At 43.9% G+C, this 21,126-nt stretch overlaps 1 protein-coding gene across 5 annotated transcripts in view; it reads right to left on the bottom strand.

Annotated features, from left to right (window-relative positions):
* Positions 1–21,126, bottom strand: part of RASGRF2 (Ras protein specific guanine nucleotide releasing factor 2) — a 268,156-nt gene that overhangs the window by 94,392 nt on the left and 152,638 nt on the right. For 4 of the 5 annotated variants that reach the window (XM_021084499.1, XM_021084503.1, XM_021084501.1 and 1 more), the window contains exons 14-17: positions 15,872–16,120; positions 14,576–14,964; positions 6,603–6,731; positions 3,337–3,426 (exon numbers count right to left, since the gene is read on the bottom strand). In XM_021084499.1, coding sequence (XP_020940158.1) covers positions 3,337–3,426; positions 6,603–6,731; positions 14,576–14,964; positions 15,872–16,120 — 857 coding nt within the window. The remainder of the gene's footprint in view (positions 1–3,336; positions 3,427–6,602; positions 6,732–14,575; positions 14,965–15,871; positions 16,121–21,126) is intronic. The other variant, XM_021084500.1, reaches the window with a different exon arrangement.

The following is a 21,126-nucleotide window of genomic DNA, read 5'->3' as shown; positions in this document are numbered from 1 at the left end:
AATTTCCTATAGCTGCTCTGATTCCAAGAACAAGCAGGACTGGCCTCATAAGCTGATTTACCAGGAAGCCAACAGAGCTTAAGCTGCAGGGCCTCTCACTGAGTGTGGCCCTCTTCCAAAGCACTGGGAGGTGCGCTAAAGGTTTGTGGTTGTAATTTTGTATTTTCTCCCTTGAGGCAAACTAGGTAAGCATTAGACCCCACAAACCCTGGATCCATCCATAAGTGGGTCTAATGTGACTTAGCGGCCAATCTGAAGGCAAGCAACTAAATAAACTGAAATCTTCATAACGTGAGTTAACAAGAATTAGTGTCACAATTGTGCCCACAGATCAGGCTCTCCTTCCTCTCAAACAGAGGTACCACTGTTGGTCTATATGGAAAGGGGGCATGATGTGGAAGAGAGACTTATTTTCCTTTGGAAAGGGTAGGCTCTAGGTCCTAAAAGAAACCAGAAGGGAAAAAAACCCAGGCTTTTCCAGTATGTGTGGAAATTAGGCAGGCTCAGACCTGAGGGACAGGACTGGCGATCCTGAGCAGATCCCAGGCCACCTTCCACAGAAAAGTCCGCTTTCTTTGCCTTCACGGCCAGGCATACACATCTTGTTTGGCTTCTATGCTAAGAAAAATTTCTGTCCATCCTCTTGCTAAATTTAAATTTCTTTTAATGCAGTAAAAATACCTTCCAGGCAATCATTAAGGAGAAATGGCTTACATGCGAATGCCTAGAGTGAATAGTTGAAAGCATGATCATTAATTGACAGTTCTAACCCAGAGGTGCCAGATTCCTGTGCATTTTGATGGAGAGAGAGGTTGGGGGCAGGGAGGTGGGAGAGGTTTAAAGCAGGAAGGAACCTGAAGAGGAGCCTGAAACATGGAAGCCCGCTCGGCAGACTGTGAGGCTTGATTGGGCAGACTCTTGTTTCTTGCTCTAAGCCACACACAGCAGAGCAGCGCCACCGGGTGGGCCCACATTTCAGCCAGATGAGGAGACAGGGGCCTGGAAAGATGGACATGAGTATGAGGTGTTCATGTGTCTACACAACCTTCCCTCCTGCTTGCCTTTGCAGCTCTCGAAGTTCTAGGGTGCATTCAGGTCAGCAATTCCTGATTCAAAGACTGTATGTAAAGCCCCATCTGGGATTTAACCATTACCTAGCCTTCCTTTCCTTCGGACACCTGTCCGTCTGGGTCTAGATCTTCTCTGGGCAGCACCAGACCTCCCTGACCAGCCAAGAAGTCCAGATCATCTTCTTAGCACTTCCTCTCTTTCTGCTCCATGTCCACCTTCCTTAGTCATCTGTGAACATGAGCCCCTCTGCCAAGTTCTCACAGGCAGGTGGACGCTCCTGTGGAGCCAGCTCCACGAACAGCTAAGCCCAGGGATGTACTGATCCCCAGTCCAAGACAGACAGACCCCCTCTTGTTTTTTTATGGCCACACCCACAACATATGGAAGCTCCCAAGCCAAGGATTGAATCCAAGCCACAGCTGTCACATCTGCACCCCTGCAGCAACCTGGGCTGCTGCCGTTGGATTCTTTACCCACTGTGCCACAGCGGGAACTCCCAGACCCCCTCTCTTACCACTGTTAGACACTGAGACTGACCCCCACTGCCTTGACAGCAGGGCACAGTGAAATCCATCCTTGATTTCACTTATGTCTAAAACGGAATCATGCAGCTCCAGACCACATTATAGGGGACATCAGCAGCAGGGTAACAAAAGGAGACTCAGGCTACCCTGGACCGAGCAGCACCGGCCACAGCGGGTCAGCAGTCTGCCCTGCCTCATCCCACCCACTGAAGAGAACTTCCTTCCTAAGGCTATTTCAGATGCAGGGGAGAAGCAGGAAGACAGGCAGCAGAGGCAAAAGCCTGTTCAGATAGTGAGGAAGACAGCTGTTTTGGCTACTTCATCCTCTGCCCCATTATGCAGGGACAAGCCAGAGTCCGAAAGCCAATGTCCATTAAAACTCTGCTTCCGTCTCCGCGGAAAAAAGGTAACTTCCCCAACCCAGCCTCCAGCAAACGGGGAAATGGGCTCAGCCCGAAGTAACAATGACTCTTTTCCCTCAGAAAACATATTTAGGCTAAAAAACCTGTGAGGAAGCTCTGTACTTCACTTTTTCCAAAGACAGACTAGCTTGTGAGAACAAAAGACAGGAGATGTTCTTAGCAGGTCACAGTGATAACCGACTAGGCTGAAAATGTAGGGAACACTCCATTATTTCATCCAAGAAATGTTCATTATTATAACATGCAGTCAATAACAGAAGCCAACTGGATTGAGAAAACAGCAATCTTATTACCACGACTGGCTGTATTGTGTTATATTGATAGGAAACTGGGGGGAAAGGTCTGGGGACTATTGGGGGGGGCAAAGAACATCCCCAGTTTGCCTGACCACATCCGATGAGGTGTGTGTGTGGTAAAATACCGAAGATGTGGAATATAGTTAATCTGCAAAGATTTTTCGATTCAGATGGGAGATATATATATAATCACTATGGTAATTCATGTTCATTACAGAACACCTCTCTGTTCTTACTTCAATTTAGAAGGAATTCACAAAGACAGTATCTACCAGTTACTATCACTGAATATAGGTTCATAGGCTTTGGAAACGGACTTCTTTACGGGAGGTGAACAACGGCTAATTAGCAAAATACACCATCCCTCCCAGAACCCAGGGAGTTAAGTTTAGGTGAAGACACTCCCCGCAACAAGGCTGTCTAAACCACATGCAGATTTATTTTAACATAATATCCTCCTTGCACATGAGAAAAGAGGACAGAGATAATGAATAAAAGTCTTGATCTATTTAAAATATCATGCTTTTATTTGAAGTACTTCTTTACCCTGAAAATTAACTGACAGCAACTCAGAAAGCATCATGGAGCTACTGGAAATGAATTATGAGTCAGCTAAAGCAAGAGATCCCACCTTCCTCCCCACCCCCCTCCACAAGCCTCCCCTCCCACCCTGCATGCGTTTTTAGCACGGTACTCAATTAAAAAGGGAAACACTTGCTCTCGATAATTTGGCTAAAAAGGTTAAAGAACTCCATAAAACAACCTGAAAGAGAGAGAACACATCCTTCTCTGCTATAGAAGTTCTCAAAAGTATTCTCCACAGGCCAGCTGGGTGAGACTCACCTGAAGGTGTTTATTTAAAAGGCAGTCCCACACCAAGACACACACGGACTTAGAAAAGGGAGCTGGGGATCTGCATTCTTCAGAAGCTGTGCAGCGTGTCATCAAGACGCTAGCAGGTAAGGACCACTGATGTACCATAAACTGCCCGGTGTCTGCGCTCCGCTGCTCGCCCCGACTCACCTGGTGGACTCCCGTGTCCTGCTGCAGCCGTGGCAATTGCAAAAGCAGAAGCAGGTGAAACAGAGCAGTGGGAGTTGTCAGCCGTCTGTCCTGGTTATTTAAAAAGAATGGAAATGGTATGGTGAGGCAGATGGATGATATTATGTAACGAACACTTTCATTTTATCCCTGCACTGGATGAAAGGTTGGGCCGAATACCCTGTGTTGTCCTTATTAATAAGCAAATAATGAGATTTACCATCAGCAAGTCCACTCTAGATATAGACCCAGGCGAAGCAAAAACTCATACATGAACATCCATGGTAGCATCATTCATAATAGCTAAAAAGGAGAAACAACTGAATGTCCATCGACTGATGAGTGGATAAACCAAATAAAAAATTCCCATATTAGGGAATATTATTTAGTCACATAAAGGAATGAAGTACTGATACATCCTACAACATGCATGAACCCTGAAACACCATGCTAAATGAAAAGTCACATACTGTATGGTTCCATTTATATTAAATGTCCAGAATAGGTAAATCCATAGAGACAGAAAGTAAATTAGTGGTTGCCAGGGGCTGGCGGGAGATGGGAATAGGGAGTGACTACAAATGGGCACAGTGTTTTCCTGTGGCAGAGATGATGAAAATGTTTTAAGAGGACAGTGGTTACGGCTGCTCAGCTTTATAAATATATATAAATCACTGAACTGTATACTTTAAAAGGGTGACTTATGGTATATGAATTTCATTGTTCTCTTCCTTTTTTTTTTTTTTTGGGTCTTTTTAGGGCTGCACCTGCAACATTTGCAAGTTCCCAGGCTAAGGGTTGAATCGGAGCTACAGCTGCTGGCCTGAGCCACAGCCACAGCAACGTGGGATCCAAGCCACATCTGTGACCTCCACCATAGCTCACGGCAATGCTGGATCCTTAACCCACTGAGTGAGGCCAGGGATCGAACCCACATCCTCATGGGTATTAGGTTCGTAACTTCTGAGCCACGACTGGAACTCCCTGAATTCCCTGAACTCTCAATATTAAAAATATTTTTTAGGAGTTCCTGTCATGGCTTAGTGGTTAACAAACACGACTAGTATACACACATATAATTCTACATGTTACTGATAGAATTTTCTTCTCAAAACACCTTTAGAAGTGGGGTGGGTTCTCAGATGGAAGGATGCGCTGAGCACCTCTTTGCAGCCCCTCTCACGCCTCAGATATTTACACACAGCATTTGATAATGTGGATGCCAACCTCACTGCTTCTCCTCACTCAGGCTTTTAGGGAAGAGAGTTCACTGTGATTCTGACCTGGAGGGTTTGTATTAGTTTATAGAGTCATGCTTAAAATAAATAAGAGGGTGAGCAAAGGGCTGTTCCATGTGCCCAAGCACAAAAGCACAGGACAGCCCCACCCTCTCTTTGGCAGCAGCTTGAAACCATTTGTAGAACAAGGTGGCAAGTAGACAGATGAACAGGCAACATTTCAGATACACGGTGAGAACATGTGTGACACTGTCCCCATTTGGATCTTCCACAGTATCACAGATTTCGGCTTCCTTCCTTTGTCTCTGCGATTTAGTCAGATCACGGAAGAAACAAAGAACTTCATTAATCCACAAACAGGGCGAGGATTTGTTTGTGGATTATAATGCACATTCCACATGATGTGGCATAATGCTTATATAAATTTAAAATAATTTATATATTTTCCAATATATATAAATGATGTTTACATAAATTTTTAAAATATTAAATGAATATAAACATATGAAAAGCGGCTATACAACAGAATGCTAATAAGAGTAACCAAGTGGATAGCATTTAACTCTTGCTTTGGTAGAGTTTTGCTTCCAGGCTTTGGCCCCAAACTCTTCCAAGGTGATGGTGAACTCAAGGGAGTATGTCCCTCGTGGCAAAGGTCAAGGCCTGGACTGACCAAGCCTCTGAGAAGAGTGAAGAGATTTGGCCAATTCCATAGTAGTCCTCTAACAAGCCAGGGAAGTCAAGCTTGTTTCCCAGAACCACCCAAACCTCAGGGTGACCCACTACTGACCAGGAACCTAAAATCGGTCCAACCCCAAGGGCTAATATCCATTGGGGAAAATCTGCTGCCAAGAGCCTGACCCAAGACAGCTTCTCTTGGAGTTGATGGCAATGACCACAGCTTCTACCATGTGGCAAAGGCTATGAATGAAATGACCCTTTGGAGCCATGCACTCTATCCTTTGCTAAATGCCTTCTTAAAACTGAAGTCATGAGAATCAAAAAATGTCTACATTTCACTTGGGTTACTTGGGGTGGATCTGGTTTCACAACTGAATAAATTTTCCCTTCCAACTTGAAATAACTGGCCTGAGGAGGAAAAAGGAAACATTTCAAAAACAACTGTTATTTGGATATGTTTATTTGAACGATGGGCAGATAAATCTTCTGCTCTGAGAGTTTTCTCTCCATTCAGAAAACATTTGGTATACCCTAAAACAAATTATGGGTCATAATTTTTATAATTTTCAGAACTATAAAAAAATATACCAGATTCTACTCCTAGCAATAATGATGATCGGGATTCTGTGCAACAGGACTTTATTTTAACCGAAACAGTGGTCTTGATAAAGACCTCCCCAAATCTGGTGTCCCAGATGAGCCTATATTATACAGACCACAACAGGATTCATGGTAAGGTATCAGAGTCTGGGAATATTTTAGTAAAATCAGCACTCAGATTCTTCAACTAGCAACTAAGAACTAGCTTCTTGATTCACGTTACTTCACACAAAGCGCAACGTAATGATGGGGTCAAATAAATATTGGTTATACTAATGGCACGTTCGCTAATCATTTATTTTTCTCCTACTTGGTCCTCCAGTATCATCTGCTTCCAGTTAATTTTCTCTGTCTTTTTTTTTAGCTTTTTAGGGCCGCACCCTCGGCCTATGGAGGTTCCCATCCTAGAATTCAAGTTGGAGCTGTAGCTGCCGGCCTACACCACAGCCACAGCAAGACGGGATCCGAGGCGGGTCTGTGACCTACACCACAGCTCACGGCAACACCGGATCCTTAACCCACTGAGCGAGGCCAAGGATCGAACCCACACCCTCATGGATACCAGTCGGATTCGCTTCCACTGTGCCACAACGGGAACTGCTGCTTCCAATTAATTTTCCTAACTGAAACTAAGATATATCTGGGGAGAGAGACAGTAAGACAGACAAAAGATCCCGGAGCTAAAATCCTCTTTTCCTTGTGTCTCTGAGTCCCTTTCTGAGCTCTCACCTCCAGGCTGGCGGTAGCGGAGGTGCCGAGGAGTCGAGGGTGACCGGCAAGGTGAAAGTTCTGTGGCATCGGTCGCTGGGGAGCTTTCCACTCCTGCTCGGTCCACTGGTCCAGACTCTAGGACTGCTGCTTTAAAACACCAAGAGCTTTAACAACCAGGGCATGAATTCAAGAGTGTCTTGTCAGTATCATGCATGGAGAAAACACAAAAGTTTGTTAGGGAGAACAAGCATTCCATACTCATCTCTGTTTTTAAAGGACTTTAGCATGGACCTGAGGCCTTCCTCCTGGCTGAAGTCGAATGACACAAAATCTAACTGTGGATCTGCCCGACCCCCATCCCGCTGATCTTGTTGAGCCGGTCTGCCCTCCCTAGCCTCTTCTGGTCAACACAACTGAGGCCAAAAAGAATAGGATAGGCAGTAGTTTCCCCACCCTCCAGAATCTCTTCTGCCTGCTTGGAATGGAAAAAGAGGAACCCTTCCAGATTGTAAATGAAAATTAGGACTTTATGAGTTCTTTGCTTGGGTTGCTCCCTTAAGCCAATTAAAGTTTGAATCTTTATCTTTGCAGCCCCCGCCCTGACCCCAAGGAGCTCTAGGGCTCCTAAGCATCTAAAGCGGTACTGTCCAAAAGGGCAAGACTGGCCAGAAGTGGCTATGTACATTTAAATGAAAACTAACTCAATTTAACTGAATATTTCACTTCCTCGCATGCACTGGCTACATGGCACATGTGGCTCCTGGCTACAGTACTCAACAGCACTTCTATCCTCTCGGAAAGCTCTACTGGATAGCCCTGTAGCTACAGGTCAGTAGGAGGGAAGCAGAAATTTTTACAAGAGTTTTAAGATAATGTGAGCCTCGTAACTGTAGCTAACATCTGATGAGTAAAAGAAACATCATTCCAGGGTCATATTTAGGGTCTTAACACACCCCTTCCTCTAGCTTATTCACCAGGTAAAACTACAATGTTGCGTGTGTTCTTTTAAGAAAAAGCACTACAAAAATTTCATAAATTTCCAGCAACTCTTCCATTTCTTTTTCCTTGGGCTTTTCATCAACCAATAAAAGCTGTGTCACCTCCACTAATTTTACATTACACCCATCAGCAAAACAACTCTCAGCTCCCTTTACCATTCCATTCAAAATTTCACTCAATAAACTTTACAAAATCCCTCATGATTTCACATAAGGCCATTTTTACCCTTGCATGTGATTTACTCCCTTAGATATATGGCCGCAATTCAGCTCTTTTGAAACACAAAGGGGCCAGGGAAAGGAAATGGTTAGAATCTTTCCTTGAATGACATAATTATAGTCAAGCTGGCAATGATGCAGGATGGAGACCAAAAAGAAAAAAGAAAAGGAAAAAAAAAATCAGTGCTTAGCTGTTAGTTTTATTATTTTCTAAATAACTCCCTCAAAATTCAGTAATAGAAGGCATCTGCTCTGCAAAAGCAAGCAGAATATCAAATGTATGTCCTATGATTCAACCATTCATTCAAAGCAAAGGAGCAAGTCTTTCAGTCAGCAATTCTACCGAACCCAAAAAACTTTTCAGTGAGAGAGCTGGACAGGCCCTGCATGTCCACTGAAAGAAGACGAAAGCACAGAACACTGTACACAAGCAGGCACCTACAGTGAGGAGAAACCATGCCAGCGTGGTGGCGGGGTGGGGGGGACAGAAGCGTTTCCTTCTTGCAGGTTCATTTTCAATCAAGTTCCACGCTAACAGCTTTGCCTGCAGAACAAGTGGGCAGATGTGGGCTCAAAACAAATGCTAAATTTGGGAGCACTTTCAGCCCACAGGCAGGCAATTTTCAAACTAAGAACATAGAAACAGACACTAGTGATGTGGGTCATGTGGCAATGCCCAGCCTGGGCTGCATGGCTCTGGCCCAAGGGACCACTGACTGGGGAGGGGACTCATATGGTGAGCCACCCTGTGACTCTCCTCTGCCATTGGCCTGTGTTTTTTTGGTTGAGATCTCACCACTAGGTGGAATCTGGATGTGAGCTGGTCTTGTTGGAGGAACCCAGAAGAGCAGAAGGTGGGGGCTTCCAGGTAGGAAGAAAGAGTGGCGCTAATGAATGTTTAGAGAGTCTGGAACTGATCTAGGGACTGGGCAGGGGGTGAAATCAACTGCATTATTTTTTCCCTCCGAGGTTCAAAGTCTCACCCGCTCCGAGGGATATTTCCTATTTCTTTTCTTTCCTTTCATGTCATTTGAAGCTCTCTTGCCAAGAAATATTGCAAGACTGGCAGGATAACTGCAAAAACTGGACAAAGAGTGCTCCTATTTTTCAAAGAGGGTGCCCTGAAACTGTCTAGCTGGACCGCAGTGAGAGAGACCCATGGCCTCAGTATGGACCTCGTGGCAAAGCTGATAGTGTGCAATGCGGTTTGTGGAGCTGTATCCTGAAGCGAAAAGCAGAAAATGTATAAACTCTTGGCGCAGGCTTCTTACTCAAGTTTGCCAACTGTTTCTAGTGTCAGCATTATGCAAAGCACAGGCAAACATCTTTCAAATTAAAGACAGATCATTGTCTCGCTCTTCTTTGCCAATTAGAATTTTCAAGGCTAGATGGCAGAGTTATACGGCAGGACTCTTGGCTTCTACAGATATTGTGTACCCATGCAAACACGCGCGCGCGCGCACACACACACACACACACACACAGAGTGAACTTGTCATTCATGGCTTTCCTACAACTATTCATCATCAGTATTGTCTTTATATGAATGCAAAACAAAAGGAAAAACTAAGTCTCTAAATCCTTTGTTTCACCTTTTCAAAAAAATACCAAAGAGCTCCTCGGACCCCAGGAATATTCTCAAGTCTCCGGAGCAAGAAAGGACGTCCCTGCACACCAACCTGTTCTCAGCTTCCAGACGAATCATGTAATTCACTACATTCAGAACCAAAATCAGAGTGACTCTAGGAACCACAGAGGACCACATAGTATTCATTTGTTCACTAACCGTGACCTTGGCCTCATACAATTTTTCTCCATTGCCTGATTTCCTTATCTATTTTATTTTGAATCCAGCGTACCATGCGCCTCTTTGAACTACCATCTGAAATACTTTTAAGAACAAGCTGGGAAGTAAATACATTGAAAATAATCAGAAAACAGCTACAGAAACAGACAAGAAATCCAAAAGCAAAGAAGAGGCCAGAACAAAATGTTTAACGGAAGGATTTGGGAGGGGGACTACCATGGTAAAAAGGAGAGATGCGGGGGGCATGTCAGTTGGTGGAGGTGACTAAGAAACACAGGAGGCAGGGGAGCTGGCATCTCTGGACTCGAGGTTGGGTCCAATGGGCTTCAAGAACTTTCATGGGCCACCCATGGACACAATCCTGGAACTTCCCCACCCTCTCCCATGAGAAGAGCCATGTATTTAAACCCAGGAGCCACAAAATCATATTCCTAACTCATGAACCATGTGAATAAACTGACTCCTGAAATTCTAACTGCAAATCATGTGTTTTGGGGAAATCCAATGAGGAAGCGGCATTAAGTCCTCAACTTTAGCTATTTCTTTAAAGAAATAGGGCAGAATGCAGAAAGAACCTACTATCTCTGCCACACCACTACTCATGGACCCTCTCCATCTACTGGGTCCTGGTCACAAATGATGCAAGCTGCCACCTAACAAGCTCTCCAGCTGCCACTAGCTGTGCCCATAATGATCCCACCTTGTGCAACACCTGCATGGATAGGCCTTTGCAGCTTTTGTCAATGTCCTTCCCTGGTGGTTTGATCTGTTTTTTTTCTCATTTATTTTGGTCTCCCTGAGTCTAACCTTTTGCCAGCTTGTTGCTCCTGGGGGAAAAACTTCTGATCCCTACCAGTGACCATGCCTCTATCTGAGACAATAGGCCAAACAGCTGTTATAATATGGCAGTGGACCACTGCTGCGAACTCTAGGCTTGTACTTTGAAGACCAAAACTAGGGACTTTAGTGACCACCAGGGAAAAAAAATCGACGTGTGGGTTAAAGTGTAAGAATTAATTAAGATGGGTAATGGGCAGCTTGACTGAGGACTTTTAGAACTACAACACCTTCTTAGTCCATAATGCAGAAAGGAATAGATTTTTCTTTTGCTTCCCTATTAAAGAAAAAAGTTAGGAGTTCTCATCGTGGCTCAGTGGTTAATGAATCCAACTGGCATCCATGAGGACTTGGGTTCAATCCCTGGCCGTGCTCAGTGGGTTAAGGATCCAGCGTTGCTATGGCTCTGGAGTAGGCCAGCAGCTACAGCTCTGATTCAACCCCTAGCCTGGGAACCTCCATATGCTGTGGGTGCGGCCCTAAAAAGACAAAAGACCAAAAAATAAAAGAAAAAAGTTAGTATCTATACTACTAGGCCTTAGGTGAATTAAAATGCAATCTCCAGGAAATTGCAAAAATGAAGAAAGATTCTCACCTCACTCCCCTTAGATGGCTGCTATCAAAAGAACAGAAAATACTAAGTGTTGGCAAGGATGCCGAAAAATTAGAACACTGTACACTGTTGACAGAAATGTAAAATGATGTAGCCACTATGGAAAACGGAATGGAGGTTCCTCAAAAAATTAAAAATAGAGTTACCATATGATATAGCAATCTCACTTCTGGGTATATACACAAAAGAATTGAAAGCAGAATCATGAAGAGATAACTGCATACACATGTACACTGCAGTATTGCTCACAACAGCCAAGAGATGGAAGCAACCCAAATGTCCATCAACAGAGGAATGGATAAAGTAAATATGGAACATACACACACACACGCATGCACGCACACACAATGGAATATTGTTCAGCCTTAAAAAAATAAGAAAATCCTGGCACATGTCACAGCATGGATGAACCTTGAGGAAATCTTGCAATGTGAAATTAACCAGCCACAAAAAGGCAAATATTGTATGATTTCACTTATATGAAGTAAATATAAAGTAGTCAAATTCATAGAAACAGAAAGAAGATGGTGGTTGCCAAAGGCTGTGGGGAGGGAGAAATGGGGAGTTGTTCAATGGATATAGAGTTTCAGTTGTGCAAGATGAAAGAGTTCTAAGTATGTATTGCAAGACAATGTGAAAAATACTGAACACTACTGAATGGTACACTTAAAAAAATCATGGACTTGGAGAATAGACTTGTGGCTGACTGAGGGGAGAGGGAGGGAATGGGAGGGATCGGGAGCTTGGGGTTATCAGATGCAACTTGGAATGGATTTACAAGGAGATCCTGCTGAGTAGCATTGAGAACTATGTCTAGATACTTATATTGCAACAGAATAAAGGGTGGGAAAAAAAATGTATACATGTAAGAGTAACTTGGTCCCCATGCTGTACAGGGGGGGAAAAAAAAAACTGGGGAAAAAAAAGTCTAAGATGGCCAAAAAGAAGAAGGAGGAAGAAGAGGAGGATTTTTTAGAAGAGTTTTGAAAAGTTTACTAGATACCAGAAAGAAGACTAGTAACAGGGTATACCCTACAGAATTGGACTTTGTACCAAAAGTCAACAAAAGCTGTACCTTCAGAAACAGTGATGACTCTTGGTCTCAGAAATGGCTTTCACCACTGGATGTTACCACTAGCCCTTTACTCATAGGTGTTCTTTGCCCATAAGCTTGCCTGTTTCCTCTCTGCAGCTCATTTACCCATTGTTCTTGGCTCATGTCAATGCCATTTTCTGATACTGCTCAACTGAACATGATTTCCCCTGCTTTTCACCTTTCTGAGCACTTTTGTCTATACCTCTTGTACCATTTGTCCTTATATTTATGTTTTGTCTACCTTATACGTAGTTAATGTAAGGGGCCAGTGCACCATCTTATCTACCATTAGAGACCCTGTAGCACAGCAACCTGCACAGACAAGATCACACAATTGCTCCTGAGCAGATCTTACTGTGTTCCATCCCAGCCCCAGGAGCAATCAAATCAAAGCCTTGGAGCCGCAGATGTCACAAATGACACCAAAATGCTTAACTCAAAATAGCATAAAAATCCAGACTTATCTCCAGATTTCTCCCCTCCTATTTAATGCAATCCAAAAAAGGAAGGGAAAGAACTTTCCATACTCCAAGAAGTTCCTGTACTTCCCAAGCCACTCTGGCCTAGAGGGGAGGTTTGCAATAAGCCCCCCAATCACTCTCTCCATGGAGATTCTCAGGCACTGCCCCGGATCAAAGCCCAGATGCACCTGTTGGTTTGTGCACTGGCTCATTATTCCCAAAAAGAATCCATCAAGATTCTGCTGCAGCTTGTTGTTCTAATGAATTTCTAATTATCTTCCCCCTTTCATCCTCCTTAGTTGCTAACGTGTCAATTTAAAGAATTTCTTATTTAAACGGATGCTACTTTTGATGATGACAACCACTCCGGCTAAAAATTCCACTGAATACCTCACTCAGGAAGCATATTTAAATGATCTGAGCTAGAAAGTACAGAGAAGCTCCAAGCAGGTAGAAAACAGGGGTCTACGCTTCCATCTGGGTGATCCTCTTTAAAATTTGCACTTTCTCTGACTTCCTGCCCACTTAGTATTGTGTTGTCAGTAAATACATCAGTTACTATAAAGTAGAAAAAAAAAAAAAAACCTCTTTGCTAATTTGACTGTGAAACCTTTCATATTTTATCACAGAAACACTGGATTATAAAAGCATGCAATCACCTCCTCCAAACCCTATGCTGTACCAAGTTGAGGAGGGTAAGGCGATGTGCCACAGGACCCTTGATTACTTCCCTGAGTATGTGGCTTGATTTATTCATTTAACAAAATTTACGACCTGTCACACCCTGGCCAAGGCACTGAGAGTTACAGAGGTGAACAAAATAGATGAGGTCGCTGACCTCATGAGTGTACCTGGGAAAAGACTGTGCAGGCAGAGGGGAAAACAAGTGCAAAGACCCTGAGGCAGAAGTGACTCAGGTATTTCTGAGACTCAAAAAGGAAATGAAGAGTTCCCCTTGTGGCTCAGCGGTTACAAACCTGACCAGTATCCATGAGGACTCGGGTTTGATCTTCGGCCTCACTCTGTGGATTAAGGATCTGGCGTTGCTGTGAGCCGTGGTGCAGGCCGGACATGCTGCTCAGACCTGGTGTGGCTGTGGCATAGGCTGGCAGCTGAGGCTCTGATTCAACCCCTAGCCCGGGAACTTCCATATGTTGCAGGTGCGGCCCTTTAAAAAAAAAAAAAAAAAAAGGGAAAGAAATCAATGCGACTGAAGCCTAGCAGACAAGGGAGCATGGCAAGAGCCAGGCTTAAAGGGAGAGACAGGATCCAAGTCTCTGAGGATCTGAAGGCCTTAGCAGGAAGAATGTAGTTTATTCTAAGTGCAACAGGAAGTCATTAGAGAATCTAATCAGGAAACCAGATGATCTAATTCACATTTTTAAAAACCATTTGGGTTGTGTCATGGACAATGAACACTGTCTCAGATTTTATTTTTCTCCCTATTTCTCAGTTGTAATATGGAGTGTTGCCTTGGAAACCAAATTGAAGATTTCCTCTTAATGCTTCCAGGCTAGGTTATCCTTAGCAGGGAAAGGCTGAAAGCAGTAGAGGTGTTTAGAGCAGACACCGGAGGACGAAAAGGCTCTGAGGTTCAAGGTCATAGATAAGGTGCCCATAACCTGTTCAAGATCATGCTAGGCTCTTTGGCCAACCAGCCTTCGTCAAATTCCATCAAGAACCTTCCAATGATAACCATTTAGATGATCCGATTCTTCCATAGACAACTGACTGCAATCACCCTTTTGCTACAGAAGGCCTCAGAACTAAGGCTAAGCTTCCTCTCCTTCTACAAAGGCTAGAGGGAACTACAGGCATTTCCTCTTCTAACGAGCCCCTGTATTCATTCTACTTTCTACACAGAAGTAGGAAAGTTGTCAAGGAAGGGAACTAGGGAACCAGAAGGAATGGTAGGGAAGCAGGGGGCCGGCAAATGCGGCACGCGGCAGCTGGATGATACCTCTTTGAATACTTCGTTTCAGCTTGTTACACAGATCCACGCGAGGGTTATCTACATGCTCTTCCACAGCTCCCGGGCTTTGTTCTGGAGAAGAAAGGCCTCTGCTAAGATCCAGCGGTACTTTACCAGTGTGCGGTGGTGGGGACCCGGCAGGGCTGTGGGTGGTGGTAGGGCTGCTGGACGCAGAGGAGGTGGTCAGGTCCAATGCTCCTATCCTTGAGTTCAAGGGAGAAGTCAAGGACAGCTTTCTGGCCCTCACCGGGGAGGACGTTCTGGACACAGCCAGTGGCGGTGGGGAAGAGAATTTGCGACATAGGCGTGGGGATTTGCCATCCACCAAGTGTTCACCTCTGTTGTTCTGGCTGGTGGCAAAGAACAATTCCAATGACCTAAAAACAAGAGCAAAAGCTCTGAATGGACTGTAGGCAAATGAACATGATTCCCCTGATGTCGTTCAAGAACATGCTCCCTACATTAAAAGGCTGCCCTATCATCACCCTTCCTTTTTTTTTTTTAATGCTTTTTTAAATTAAATTTTTTTTTTTTTTTTTTTTTTTTTACTTTTTAGGGCTGCACCCGTAGCATATGGAGGTTCCCAGGTTAGGGAGTCTAATCAGAGCTGTAGCTGCCAGCCTACACCACAGCCACAGCAATGCAGGATCCGAGGCGCATCTGACCTACACCACAGCTCAAGGCAATGCTGGATCCTTAAGCCACTGAGCGAGGCCAGGGATCAAACCTACAACCTCATGGTTCCCAGTGGGGTTCCTTAACCGCTGAGCCACAACGGGAACGTCCCTAGCATCACTCTTCTGTTGCTGGATTCACCTTCATTTAAATGCTGTGTGGAGACCACATACTTGCCAAAGCAACAGAGGCACTTTTTAGGCTTGCTCTAATTCCTTGCTACTAAACTGTAGTCCAAAGATGAGGAACACCGGGATGGGGCCCCATGCCAGACCTACTGAATCAGAGCCGGCAATTTAACAAGGCCCCCAGGTGATGCTTATGCATATTAAAGTGGGCAAAGCACCATTGTTTAAAAAAAAAAATAGAAAGAAAACCCCCAAACAATAGAGTGATCTTCCAAATAATCACAGAGCAAGCAAAGGCCACTTGGAAACTTCAACTGCCTCCCTTAGGAATTCTCTGTGACCTCTCCTCACCCCCTTCTACTGGCCGGGCCTGCTGAGTTCCCAGGCAGGCCAGTAACCGGCAGAGCGGGGCTGCCCAGCTGCATGGCGGCCCAGGGACCAAGTGGGCCACACGTTCCTCACAGGCCAGTCTTGGGCCTACCTGACGGGGATCGAGGTGAAAGGCCTCTTGTATATGTCGGAAAGCTTCCCCAGCACCACGGCTGCTGTGGTGAAAATCCGATAGGTGTGCAGAAAGGTGTTGAGGAAATCGATGCTAAGAAACCGCAGGTCTGTCAGCCGCTCCAAGAGGCGCTCCACGCTAGCGTAACGGATCTGGGGCACTTTGCAGGAGTTGAGTGTTTTACTGAAGCAAATGTCGGTGTCATCCTTGTGAAGACGGGCATCGGACCTACGCACAGGGTGGGAACATGAGGATAAAACCAGGGTGCGGCTGCCTCTCAGCCCCTGAATATTTCAGTATTTGTAAACATGCACAAATATTTCCGTATTTGTAAATATCAAAGATGAGATAGTGAGGTTACAGGGAGATGGGCCCCTGGGCTGAGAACAGCTGGGATTTGTCAGGTTGAGTAAAATAGGCCTTGTTTCTCTGACATTTTAAGAAGAAAGTTAAGGAGAGGAGCTGACCTCTGCTGGGGTAAAAATTTGACCACGTCAACCACTCTTAAGGTCAAGGAGATCTCCCCAACTACGCATGTGTAGAAAGATTCCTGGGGTCAAAAAGGGAGGGGTGCTACCCCATAATAGGTGTTGTCAACCTTCCCATAGGCCATTAGGCTGGAATTCGTCTTGGCTAAAAGACACATGAGCATATCTGGGAGAGCCCTGGGTCCAATCAGGTATGAGAAATAAAACAAGATAACTGGCCACTGGAAAACAAAGACTCGGAAGAACTGCCCTCTATAAGTGATTTAAGTCACCTCTCTGGCCAGTTCCTCATTCAGGAGGATACCCGTACCTTCATCCTTCTTTTGAGTGTGTATCCTCCTTTTGGGGTGCCCTGCCTCAGTCTTAAATAAAGTACTTTCTGTGTGCTCCCCCAGGTTGTGCTGTCCTCCTCCTAAGAAACTTTGCACCTGTTTTTCACAGTTTTTTTTTTTTTTTTTTTTTTTTGCCATTTCTTGGGCCGCTCCCGCAGTACATGGAGGTTCCCAGGCTAGGGGGCAAATCGGAGCTGTAGCCGCCAGCCTACACCACAGCCACAGGAACTCGGGATCCGAGCTGCGTCTGCAACATACACCACAGCTCACGGCAACGCTGGATCCTTAACCCACTGAGCAAGGCCAGGGATCAAATCCGCCACCTCATGGTTCCTAGTCAGATTCGTTAACCACTGCGCCATGACGGGAACTCCCTGTGTTTTACATTTTTGCCTCCTTGAAACATTCTTGCTTTCAATGGAGGTGAGAATCTGGGCCGCTCTGCTTTTAGCCTCTAACCTCTAGTGGTCTAGTGGCTGGGACTTCTGATTTTCACCCAGGCTGCCCAGGTTCCGTTCCTGAGCAGGGAATTAAGATCTCACTTCAAGGCATCACTCACTGCCATCTCTCCAAGATCAATAGGACATTTTACATACAACAAGGCAGGACTATAAAAACATCAAACATGCCATTATAATTTAGGAAGGTCAGAATTAATTGTGGAGAAGGTAATAATTTATTTCTCTCTGTGAATTCCTTCTGCAGGAGAGGAAAAATAATTTTGCCTCTACCCTTCTGAGTTCTTGGCTGAGATCCTGTAATAAAAGACAGATGAACAAGAGAAAAATAAACGAATTTATTAACATGTATATCTCACATATACAAGGCAAATAACTAGAGGAAAATCGGACTCTCAGAGAGGGGGCTTAGAACTGACTTAAATACCACCTTAATAGGGAAAGGGAGGTGGGGGTATGTAGACCTCTCAGGGGAGAGTAAATTGTTTTTAGAAAAGATGAATGAACCCTTGGAAGAACAGATGGGAGGTATGACAGTGCCAGTTTGACTGGGTATGTTGACATCTCTTCTCTCCTGTGACAAGAGTCTGTCTTCCATGGTTGGTTGAAACTCCTGGGAAAGGGATTTATGGCAACTGAGTTCCTTTGGAAGGATCTGTGTTTAGGTAGATATGAGGGATGCAGAAAAAGCCTCTCTTTGCATTTGCTATCTCTCAAGTGCCCATAGTGCATAATAATCAATATGCCTAAGTGGCATATTTTAGGGTGGCATATTCTGCAACCCTTCCGGTCTTTCTCTGGTTCAATTATGTTTCTTTAGGAAATGAAAGCCAAAACCCTGTGTAGGAGGGGCATTGCTTATGCCCTTAACCCAGAGCACCAGAAATGTGCTTCCAAAATTAAAAGTGACATGAGTTTCTGCTGTGGCACAGTGGGTTAAGGATCTGACTGCAGTAACTCGGGTCACTGTGGAGGTGCAAGTTCTGATCCCAGCCTGGCACAGTGGGTTAAAGGTCCAGTGTTGCCACAGCTGCAGCTCAGAGTCAATCCCTGGCCCTAGAACTTCCATATGCTGTGGGTGTGGCCATACAATGACAAAAAGGAAAAAAGCAACAGGTGACACACTCCCCATGGAGAGGGAGACCCAGATGTCACTGCTATCCTCTGTGGTTATTTCTTTTTCTCACTTCTAATTTTGTGTGTTTGTGCTTTCTCTCTTTTTTTTCTTGATTAAACTGTCTAATAGATTATATTATTAGGTATTTTTCCCTCTGGAAGCAGCTTTTTGATCGATTCTACTGCTTCTCTTTATTTTAATTTATTGACTCCATTCTTATCTTAATTATTTCCTTTCTATACTTTCCAACATTTGATTTTGTCATTCTTTTTCTAACTTCCTGAACTGAATGCTTATCCCTTTCATTCTTTCTGGCTGATTAAGGCATTTACGGCTATTCATTTTCTGAATGCAGTTTAATCCGTAAGTTGTATGAAACATGTTTTCATTATGTTTTCAATATTCTGCAGTGTTAAAAAAAAAGTCTTCATTGGAAAAAAAAAAAAAAAAAAGAATGGGTGTCATGTAGGCAGTGAACTCTCCTGGAATAGTACCCACCTGCCTGCCTTCAGGCCTGGGCTTTTCTCATTCTGCAAAACCTCCCATCTGGCTGCTCCTCAAGCCACCACCCTAAGGCCCTTGCGCTAGAAGCCTGCAGCAGCCTCTCCAAGTGCACAAGCAGATGGCGGGGGCGGGGAGGAGGGGGTGGTTCACAGAGTAGCCCTCAAGATCCTTGGCTGTGCTCAGAACCCCCAGCCCAGGGCGCACCTTTGTTAGAAAAAGAGGCCAGCACAGAGGCCAGGTTCCTAAGACGAAAAGACTGGAAGCTGAGGAAGCCCACAGGAATCCAAGTGGGACTCAAAGAAATGCACGCCTTTGCTAGGACTACTGGTAGCCATCACATTCCTGTCTGATACCCAGTGTCCCTCTTCACTGCAGCATCTCAGAACAGGTAATCAATGAAGTCTTGGATTTCACCACTTGATTAAAGGCCACAGGGCCAGAGATGTTCAGTGAGGCAGTTGCCTGCTAAGAATCAGCTGGCTTGTTGTGAGTGCCCTTAATTAGCTCTTTCAGCACGTCAAGGGATTATATATTTATTTTCTCTTGGATAAGAAGAAATCAATAGCTTCCTTAGCTTGCTCTTGGAAACGCTCCACCCCAAAGCAAGCTCAGTGCAGGCAGAAGTACTTCATTTGCGGGCCTGAAAGAGCATTTTAAATGAGCAGCTTACTTCTGACAAGGAACTGGCTCAGGGTGGCCTGTTAGTTTTAGTCACATTACTGATCTCGAAAATACAGAAGTGCATCTCTTGAGATTCTTGGAAATAGCCTGGCTCTTTTTTCCACTTAATATGTGACCCTCAACCAACTTTACTTTTCTTAATTTTTCTCATCTCCCTTAGAAATTTTTATAAATCAGTCTGTCTAGGGGATGGCTAATCAAGGAAAGAGCATTTTCTCCCACCATTTTCCCACCCCAAATCTCTATTTTCTAAGGAAATTGAGGACAACTATTATTAAAAGAAAACAATGGGAGAAAATAGTTTCAAACAATGCAACTGACAAGAGCTTAATCTGTAAAATATACAAACAACTTATACAACTCAACAGCAAAAAAGCCAACAACACAATTGAAAAATGGGCAAAAGACATTTCTCCAAAGATACACAGATGACCAACAAGCACATGAAAAAATGCTCAACATTCCTGATCATTAGAGAAATGCAAATCAAAACTACTATGAGATACCACCTCACACCATTCAGAATGGCCATCATTAATAAGTCCACAAATAACAAATGCTGGAGGGGGTGTGGAGAAAAGGGAACTCACCTGCACTATTGGTGGGAAGGTAAGCTGGTACAACCACTACGGAGAACAGTATGGAGGTACCTCAGAAAACTAAATATAGAACCACCCACCATATGACCCAGCAATCCCAGTCTTGGGCATATATCCAGACAAAACTTTCCTTGAAAAAGACACATGCACCCACATGTTCATTGTAGCACTATTTACAATAGCCAAGACATTGGAAACAACCTAAACATCCATTGATGGGTGAATGAATTAAGATGTGCTATATATACACAACGGAATATTATTCAGCCATAAAAAAGAACCAAATAATGCCATTTGCAGCTACATGGATGGATCTAGTGACTCTCATACTAAGTGAAATAAGCCAGAAAAAGAAAGACAAATACCATATGATATCACTTATATCTGGAATCTAATATGTCACAAATGAATCTTTTCACAGAAAAGAAAATCATGGACTTGGAGAACAGACTTGTGTTTGTGAAGGGGGAGGGAGTGGGATGGACTGGGAATTTGGGGTTAATAGATGCAAACTATTGCTTTTGGAGTGGATAAGCAATGAGATCCTGCTGTATAGCACAGGGAACTATATCTAGTCACTTGTGATGGAACATGATGGAGGATAATGTGAGAAAAAGAATATATATGTGTGTGTGTATGACTGGGTCACTTTGCTGTACAGTAGAAATTGACAGAATACTGTAAATTGACTATAATGGAAAAAATAAAAATCATTAAAAATTAAAAGAAAACAAGCCTTCGCCAATATACGTAAAATATATCACTTAAAAGGATATATTCACCTAATAAATGTCATGATTTTGAATTCTAATTTAGTTTGGAGCTTTGCATCTTTGACTATAATTACTTCAAACACTAGGAGGAAAAAACATATTGCCACCAATATGAAATTAAAACTGACTAATTAAATTACTGTCCTTCAAAGTTATAATTACATTTTCATTTTAAGTAAAGAAATTAAATATTAAGAAATTACTTAATTTTCTTTTATTACACTGAACGAGAGCTTACATTATTTCCTAAGAGACCCTCTAAGCTTCCTATGATAATAACAA

The sequence above is a fragment of the Sus scrofa genome, chromosome 2, assembly GCF_000003025.6.
Source record: "Sus scrofa isolate TJ Tabasco breed Duroc chromosome 2, Sscrofa11.1, whole genome shotgun sequence".
Lineage (NCBI taxonomy): Eukaryota > Metazoa > Chordata > Mammalia > Artiodactyla > Suidae > Sus > Sus scrofa.
This window is presented reverse-complemented; position numbering and strand designations above follow the sequence as displayed.